Raw genomic sequence first — 9172 nt, 5'->3', positions numbered from 1 at the left:
GAAATGGAGGGGGACCAAGAATTAGGAGAAAGCTAAGGAGATGGGGTGGGGAGCATCAAACTCGGACACGATCTGTTAAAACCTCAAATGTACATTCCTCCCCCCCACCAGCAATCTACTAAGATTGGGCAGACGCGCCTGGTTTCTCAAGCCAAAAGGTGCGCAGGCGCAGGACGCTTCCTCAGTTAAAATGCTTTTGGACGTAGGAAGGGGATCACCCTGTCTTCCCCGTCTCGATATCCCTCACTTACTCTTTCTCTTCCCTGCTTTGGCTTTGTCGCTTTTGGAATCCTCTTAATTTAACCCTTTATGTATAATTATTATTCGGAAGATATATTTTTTAAATTTGCTTGCGTTGCTGCTGGGAGGGTTAAGCTCTTATTGCTTCGCCTAATTCTCTAGGAACCAGCATGCTTGTGTCTCTCTCCTACCACCGTATCTTCCAAATTGCCGCCTCTGATCAAATCAGCCTGTGGATCGAGTCTCTTGTCAATCCTGGTCTTTTGTCTCCCAGGCGTTCCTATTTTTTGCTGGCTTTCCTGTCTTCGGACGAAGCCATTCGGAGATTGTAGCCCCTGAAAGCTGCAACCTAGGAAAGCCGAGTGCGGGGAGCGAGAAGCTGTTAGCTATGTAGTGCCAGCAGGGAACACCGCGCGTTGAATTAGCAGCGGCAGCAGCGGCAGCCTGGAGCCTAGTGAAAGTGACTTTGCGCCTCCGAAAGTCGCTCTGAGGCCATCTGAAAAGCGGACCTCTCCGGCGGTTACTGTTGCGTGTGGCAGCGGCTCGGCGGGTGGGCTGCCTTCGGGGACTGCTGCTCTCTTTTCAGTTGGCTTTCAGTGTCTAGAACCGTTCCTGCCGGCCAACCCCCATTACCGCTTTCCCGCGTTCTCAAAAAAGCCGCCGCCGCCCCCCTCCCGCCCCTCTTCCCCTGGCTTCTTTCCAGAGCTGAGCGACTGGAGCGACAGTGGCCGAAGCAGCGGAGGAGCTTTCCCTCTGCGGGGTTTATGAATGGCCCTGACATGGAGGAAATGCCGTTTCAGAAAGTCAAGAAGAGCAAGAAGACGAGGAAGAAGAAATATTGCCGCCGCCGCCGTTGCTGTTGCTGTTGCTGCTGCTCCTCCACACCCGGCCCGCCGTTGGCGGCTCAGCCGCCGCCGCCACCTCCGTCGGCTGCAGGCAGTAGTAACAGCACCTCCGGAGCTGCGGCTGCGGCAGTGAGAACTGTTGGAGAGGGTTCCCCGGTACCCTTCCTGGACGGCGTCGCCTGTGAAGACCAGTTCGACTGCAAGGAACTGGAATCGCTCTTCCAGAATTACAATCTGAAGCTAGAGCAGACGTCCACACTCAAAGCGCTGGCCGTGCTGATCGCGCTGACGGCCAGCTTGGCGCTGTTGGAGCTGCTTTCGGGCCCCAGCCTGACTATTTCCAAGGGCTCCCATCCTGTACACTGTATTATCTTCCTCTCCCTCTTCATTGTCACCAATGTTAAGTACCTGCAAGTCACACAGCTGCAGCAGATAGTGAACCTCACCTTGCTTTTCAGCTTTACCTTCGCCTTCCTCTGCTGCCCTTTCTCGGTAGGCGCCAATGGCATGGAGTCACCCAGCGCCCCCGAGCAGGGTATGTGGCAGCTCATGCTGGTCATCTTCGTCTCCTACTCCCTTTTGCCCGTCCGTACTCTCCTGGCCATCGTCTTCGGTTTGATAGTGTCCGTCTCCCATCTCATAGTCACTGCCACTTCAGTCAGTGCCAAGAGGCAGCCCCTCTGGAAGACGGTGAGTAGGTTTCCTCGGAACAATTCCCCACCAGGTTGTTCTTCAGTCTTCAAAAGGGAGAAGGGGGGGGGGGGAGGGTGCTAAAAAAATGTTCACAGTAGAATGTCTTCTTGGGGACTGATAAGGATTAGGGCAAACAAGCTGAATCTGTTTCTTAAAAATTATAACAAAGTATACAATTGTTAAAATTAGTGGATTTCTGGTATTCATTTTCAAGATTGTCATGAATGCAAATAGTCTTTGCAATCATGCTATTCTATTATACAAGTAGCAAATTTATTTTTTAAGAAATTCTTTGACAAATTAAATGTTTTGAAAATCTCTAACCAAAAGGCTTGGCATTGGAACATGATTTGCAGTTTATGATGTGAAGTGTTGTATGTTTTGTGTATATTGGATGCATGTGAAATTGCTTATCTTACAGATTGGAGCATAATATCTGTTAAGAGTATCTGGTAGGAGTAAAGAGTAGAGGTGATATTGGTATTGGCATGAGCTCCTCTTAAATCATATATTAATTGGAATCAATAACTGATAGTGTTGAACTGGTATTCTGAAGCATATCTTTCTCTGTGAATATATGTGTAACCATTATCCCATGCCTAATTTGGGGATATTTTAAATGAGACCAAAGTGGGTTGGGATAGGATATGGTGGATGGATCATTATTTTCTTCTTCTTTCAATTGTGCTTGATTCTCAGAAGCTGAACAAGCTACAGTTTTATGGGCAAGGTTTTTCAGAAGTGGTTTGCCATTACTTCCTTTCTAGGGCTGAGAGAGAGAATGACAGGGCCAAGGTCACCTAGATTTGTACTTAAGAATTAGAATTCATGGTCTCCAAGATTCTATTCTGATGCCTTAACCACTGACATATTTTATATGTTCATAAAATAATCCAGCCAGCCAGTTGTAGAATTTGGGATGACTCTGCTTGGAAAAAAATAATTTGATTAATATTAAGCAACCTTCCAGAATGTTTTGAGACTCTTGTGAAATACAGAAAAATATATCCTTATATTTTGTCATAAACTCTACTTTGATATATGAAGAGGTCATTCAACTGACTTTGTGCCCAAAGTAGGACTAGAATTCATGATCTTCCAGTTTCTAGCCTGATGATTTACCCCCAAAGGGATACAAGAAAGTTTGAATTAGGCTATCTGTGGGTTGACAGTGAGGAATTAATAATAAAGGAAATTATTTCTTTCTATGAAAATATTAGAAGGGCAAACCACTAATTTTATTACTATTCAAATATAAATATTTGAACTGGGGAAAGGGATTTTGTGTGCTTGTGCATGTAGTGTGTGTGTGTGTGTGTGTGTATCCCTTTTCCCAGTTTCCTGATATTTTCTTCCCCCTCTTGTTCCTCCAATAAGAAAATTCTTCCAAACCACTGGTTTTATTAGTATTTAAATACTGTGTGTGTGTGTGTGTGTGTGTATGTGTGTGTGTGTATTTGAACTGGGGAAAGGGATTTTGTATACATACATACACATACATACACACACACACACACACACACACACACACACACACATGTATGTATCCCTTTCCCCAGTTTCCTGATATTTTCTTCCCCCTCTTGTTCCTTATCCCAATGACAAAATCCTTCCATCTGCCTGAGATCTTGGTTTTTCTATTGGATCCTTCTTAATGGCAGCAGATTTTTCATTCATACTCTGTGTATAATATCATTCTGTTTAATTTCTTAAGATGTTTTCTTTCCTGAATTATTTGTACAAAAAGCTGCTCTGCACCATCTTTAGGAATGTGCTATTCCCCCCCCCCCCCGCCTCAGAAAAAGCTATTTATAGTTCTTCAGGGCTTCCTCAGGTGTCTACAGATTTACACACTTGTACTGTGAATAAAAGCAAAGAATAGGGATGGTTTGCAGACTTGAGTTTGCTGGACCAGCATGTTAACAAGGCTAGTTTCTATTTTGAATCCAAGTTGAAAGAGCTTAAAGAAAGATGGGCATCTATTTACTGTTGTGTTTGACAGTGCACAGATTGTTTTTTTAAAAGAGAGAATAGAGAATCTATTTTAATCAGAGAATAATACAAAAGGAAACAATCTTTTATTGTGGCTTCTGAGGTTGTTTTCTCTGACTGAATATATTGTCATGACACACAAACATAAACACCCTCTGCCATAACCATGAACATAACCCACAAGCGTAGGCATTAAAACAAGTTTTAATGTTTTTGTCCTGCATTTTTACACATAAAATTGACATATGTACGTATGTACCTCAATGAAATTATATGTAGCCAGACAATTTATATACAGGACAATTTATATACAGGATTACTCTTTGCCCATTGCTTTTGAACTGATGGACAAAATACATTGTATATTTTCAGATGGGGGAAGGGAGGGAGGGTGGGGAGGAGGGTGGGAAGGAGAGAGAGAGAGAGAGAGAGAGAGAGAGAGAGAGAGAGAGAGAGAGAGAGAGAGAGAGAGAGAGAGAGAGAGAGAGAGAGATAAGCTGAGCATTATGATTTGTCCAGATAATCTGGTAGTCTATTTTTAAGTTCATGATTTACAGATTCAGTTGAAGAAGGGAAAATATGTGGGCAATTGAAATTTAAACAATAATTAAGAACTTTCAAATAAATCACTAGTTTTCAAAGCAATTGCACTATAAAATATAACAAGAAACCCTTAAACATTTCATTTCAAAAGCAAATCAAGATGTTTGACAGCATCTAATGTCTTTGAAAAACAGATGGAACAAAGTTTTTCTTTGTTTGAATATCATAAAAAGATAACTATTTCTCTTTACAGTGTTTTCAGCTTGTATTATTTTATTAAGTAACCAATTTAGAACTGTTTTGCCTTGTTTCTCCTCTCATCTATTTATTAAGGAAGTAAATACATCTCCCTTATAATAGATGAACAGTTTTGATTTAATTATATTTACTCATAAGAAACACTGCAGAGAAATGCGACTCACTTCTTAATAAAAAGATCTAAGATTCCTCCAAATCTAAGTCACTATAGCATTGGCTGTGCCATCTGATTTCACATTTTGCACATCATTGCTAAATTTTTTGCATTAAGGGCAGGATGAATCCTTTTGTTTGATTTTCATCCCACTAGTCATTTTGTATCACTGGTGGGTTTCCATTTTTTTTACTACTGGTTCGCTCGTGCGCGCAATGCTTCTGTGCCTGCAGAAGCTGTCGTGCAATTGGGCGGAGCCTCCCACCGCCACCACTACCGGTTCATCAAATCCGAGCCGAACCAGGTGCAACCTACCTTTGTTTTGTATGTTTTTTTATATCAGTCTCAACTGGAGACACTGGAAAGAGAAATAGTTATGGAAACTCTAAGCTAAGGTAACTTAGGTCCAGTCTCAGACTTCTTTTTGGCTGGAGGTACGGAATAATTGGGACCCAGTGGATCCAAAACCTGAGGCAAAGGTTGTCTTTAGTTGTGACATTCCAATGAAATCACCATCATTAAGACATTTCTTGTAGCATTTTCCACAGGTGGAACTGATCCACAAAAACAGGTGAACGTAACACTCCCACTTCTTTTCTCCTAATTTTTGGTTGATAGCTGTGTGGTTAGATCCTGATTTCAATAGAATTTAAGCCACCTAACTGGATGTAGAATTTCCATATAAAATCATTTCCATTCAAATATATATGGAAATAACCTGATTTAAATCAAATTAGTTTGCTCATGGCAAATGTGTTTTATACATGGCTTCAACACTTTTAACTGAGGTTAATGTTTCATGTGTATATTGTTTAGCTCCTTCAGAAAGAGAACTTTCATTTTTATTTATTCATTTATTTATCCAATTTATATATCACTTTTCTGGTGGTGCAGCTGCTGCTTCTCCCCATCCTGGGATGTGACTTGATGATTTATATATAAAATCATATATATATGGAGCCAGCATGACTATGCTGAGACACATGGAATGCTGTTACCTCCCCACCAAAGTGGTACCTATTTATCTACTTTCATTTGCACGCTTTCAAACTGCTTGGTTGGCAGGAGTTGGGGCAAAGCACTAGCTCATCCATCATGGAATATTGGTCTCCAACTGCCAGTGTCCAACTGCCAACGAAATATATGTACGTATGTACATACATACTAGATTTGCTAAGGCCAATTCCAATAACACTCTGGGTGAATTACTATATATCCATAAATTAGAAAGCAACTGCCCAGACTATGCCTGGTTTACGGAAGATGGTATTACTTTACACTATTCTTTTATAGCAAAGGATATCATATCTGTGTTTAAGAACCCATCCTATCCAATGGGAAATAAAGAATATTTTATGTTATTTAATCCTCAGGTATTTTTATAGAAGTTAAGAACTAAAATGGAAGAATAGTTTAAATAAAATAGACCAATTTATGTACATTTTTCCCTTATACTTTTTGCAAATGGGAGTAGATGTTTGAAAGGAACATTTAATAATCAAGCATGGCATCTCAATTTGCAATCAAATAGTCATCCCTGATGCAGTTGAATTCATCCCTTATTTATGTTATCAGTGCATTAATAGTGCCTCCCGGATTTTAAGGCTCCCTTAAAATCCGGGAGGATTTAAAAACATTTCCTTAAACAACCCCTTAAAACATCTCCATGAATCCCTTAATTTGAAAGACTGTCAGAATGGTTCCTGAGATTAATGTTGGACGTACCAAGGATTCTGTGCAGAGATGAAGTGGATTTTCTTATAGCCAGTGTTCCAATAAGTACTTCATGCGAGGCCTGTTTAAAATGATAATTTATTTATTCATCCCACATTTGAAAATGGAAAATATAAAAAAACAATCACTGTAGTAGGAAATTAATGTATATGTGAAAGTGACTAAAAGATTTCTTAGGCATCCAAGAAATAAGTAGAACCAATGATGTTCAGAAAAATGGTAGTGTAATTATGTCATCAAGAGTTGCATTGAGAATAGTTCTTGGCCATTGCAAATTGAGATATCTCCATGAATGAACTATGAGAACTGTTTAACATAAAAATATTACTATATTAATTGAGTCTGTATCTTTAAAGCTATTTTTATCTTTCAGGCTTAGTTTTATAAGAAGATTACCAGCAAATTGTACCACAATGGGAAACAAAGACATTGATATCAGCCATATTATACTGAATAGAGACTTCTTTAATTTGATATGATACCTATACAGCTTTATATTTTATTTACTTATGCATCCCACTCAGTTTATCTTTCCTTATTATTACCAAAAATATTTTTAAAAATCTTGTCTGGCTAAAATTGAATGATCATCTAATGATGAAAAATTATTAGGGATGGAAATTCTTCTAATTATTGGAATTAATCAATAGCCTATTTCAATACATTGAACAGGGTACAATGTAAATACAATCATTGCAATAAACTAATTTGTTCTTAGCTATATATTCTCTGTAATAGAAAATATACAGTATATATTTCATATATACATATATAATATATAAAAGAAAGTTTGCAGAATTTTAGATTTGAATAAGAATGTCAGTGAAATAAAACACATTTTCTAACAAAATATCTAACTCAGATTTTGTGTGATTTTCACTGTTTAGCCAAAGTGCTTCAATTTTCTGATTTCTATTCAAGTATTTTTAAAAAAGTATTCAGCATCTTGATTCATTAATGATTTGCTGTTGAATAACATCTTAATAATGCAGCACAATCCATGTAGGGTCTTTTGGGTTATGGTTTAATTTTTCCCATAATTAATATATTGGAAAATGGTTAGCATTCTCTTTCTTTTCCTGGCCTGATTGGACTCACTTTAAGGTTTTTCTTTGTTTACTTAGATTAGCAAGTAAAATAATTATCTGTAAAACTAATTGTAGAATAAAAGGGAATCAATGAAACATATAATTAAGTTTTAACTGATTTAACATTTAAGGACTAAAAGATTTAAATTACTTGACAAACTTCATTTGATAATTATGTCAAATAATAATTGCAAACATTCAAGCTAATTTAGAAAATCATTATGAATCAATGCAATAAAGTTTAGTATCTGCTCAAGTGTCCCTGGAGATTCTCAGTCATCCAGGTCATAGTTGTCCCAAATGTGGCTGTCCCAAAGGCAACTGGACTTTCTTGTTTTTCTTTGAAGATATTTCGCTTCTCATCCAAGAAATTTCTTCAGTTCTGGATGATGGGGAATGGAAGGATTTATAATCCTTGCAGACAGCTGGTCATTTGCTTTCTTTTTAGATAGTCGTTGAATCCACTTGGAAATTTGTCTGTGTCCTTGGGGTCACTTGATTAGTGTAAATGGGTGTGGAGTCTTCTTGGAACTGCTGAGAGGACTATGTTGTGGAGCTATGCTTTCTGCAGGATGTTTTCTGCCCTGTGTCCCTTCACTGTTGAACATAAGTGCAGGCTATTGGGACGAGTCTATGTTGTCCGCATCTCAAACTGAAGCACAAATGATTCCTGTAGTCTGCAATTTTTTTCTGAAAATCTGCTTACTCCCGCACCATTGAAAGGGTGTTCATCCCAAAGTGCATAGCTAAATGTCTATGGAGATTCTCAGTCATCCAGCATATGGTTGTCTCACTTGGAAGCCTCAACGACTCTAAAAGAATGCAAACAACCAGCTGTCTGCAAGGAATATAAACCCCACCATCCAGATGAGAAGCAAAATATCTTCAAAGAAAAACAAAGTCGAGTTGCCTCTTGAAAAAGCACCTTTGGAATATCTGCTCAAGTATTTTTTATAATCAAACCATTACACAAATATGTGCAGCATATGAATATGTACAGTACCGTTACATATTTGCATAATAATTTGGTTATAAAAGTACTTAAAAGGAACTGAAGAGTCTCAAATATGTACAATTGGTTTAAAGCAGAGAATTAATGCATAACTTATGGAATGTTCAAGGCTTCCAAACAAACTTCTCAAGCTAACAGAAGATATTACAAGGAATTTAGGGAAATGGAGATATAAGCACATTTAATGCAACAGAAAGTAGAAGGGAAGGGGGAAAATGTAAGTTCAGCAGAAGAATCTGCACAAAGTCTGTATTTTTTGTTTTTGAGGCAGTCGCTGCCACCACCACCACCAGCAATATCTTCAGAAATCCAAAATGACATCAAAAGAATGGCACATATGTGATGATGGCACTATATAAATGTACTTGTGTCCCAGTTCTGGAACAAATATGTGAATAAATGGCATTAGCAAAATGAAATCCTCATATACTGTATATTTTGTCATTTTCTTCCCTTCTGAACTTCTGCAGACGTCTAGGCACATCACTTTTAGAAACAAGTATATTATAAGACAATATAGTATTGGAATATAATGTTTTTACAGAAGATATTGACAAACTCATGAAATATCACAAAAAATAGCCAAAACCTAGATGTTATGATTTGGGTTTTA

General features: G+C 38.5%; 1 protein-coding gene across 1 annotated transcript in view; it reads left to right on the top strand.

The window, feature by feature from the left end:
• Window positions 1–871: 871 nt before the first annotated feature.
• Window positions 872–9172, top strand: part of ADCY1 (adenylate cyclase 1) — a 216805-nt gene continuing 208504 nt past the window's right edge. The window contains exon 1 of the mRNA XM_081932154.1: window positions 872–1775. Coding sequence (XP_081788280.1) covers window positions 1005–1775 — 771 coding nt within the window. The 5' untranslated portion in view covers window positions 872–1004. The remainder of the gene's footprint in view (window positions 1776–9172) is intronic.

The sequence above is a fragment of the Natrix helvetica genome, assembly GCF_964273705.1.
Source record: "Natrix helvetica genome assembly, chromosome: Z".
NCBI lineage: Eukaryota > Metazoa > Chordata > Lepidosauria > Squamata > Natricidae > Natrix > Natrix helvetica.
The sequence above is the reverse complement of the archived record's forward strand: the minus strand, read 5'-3'. Positions and strand labels throughout refer to the sequence as shown.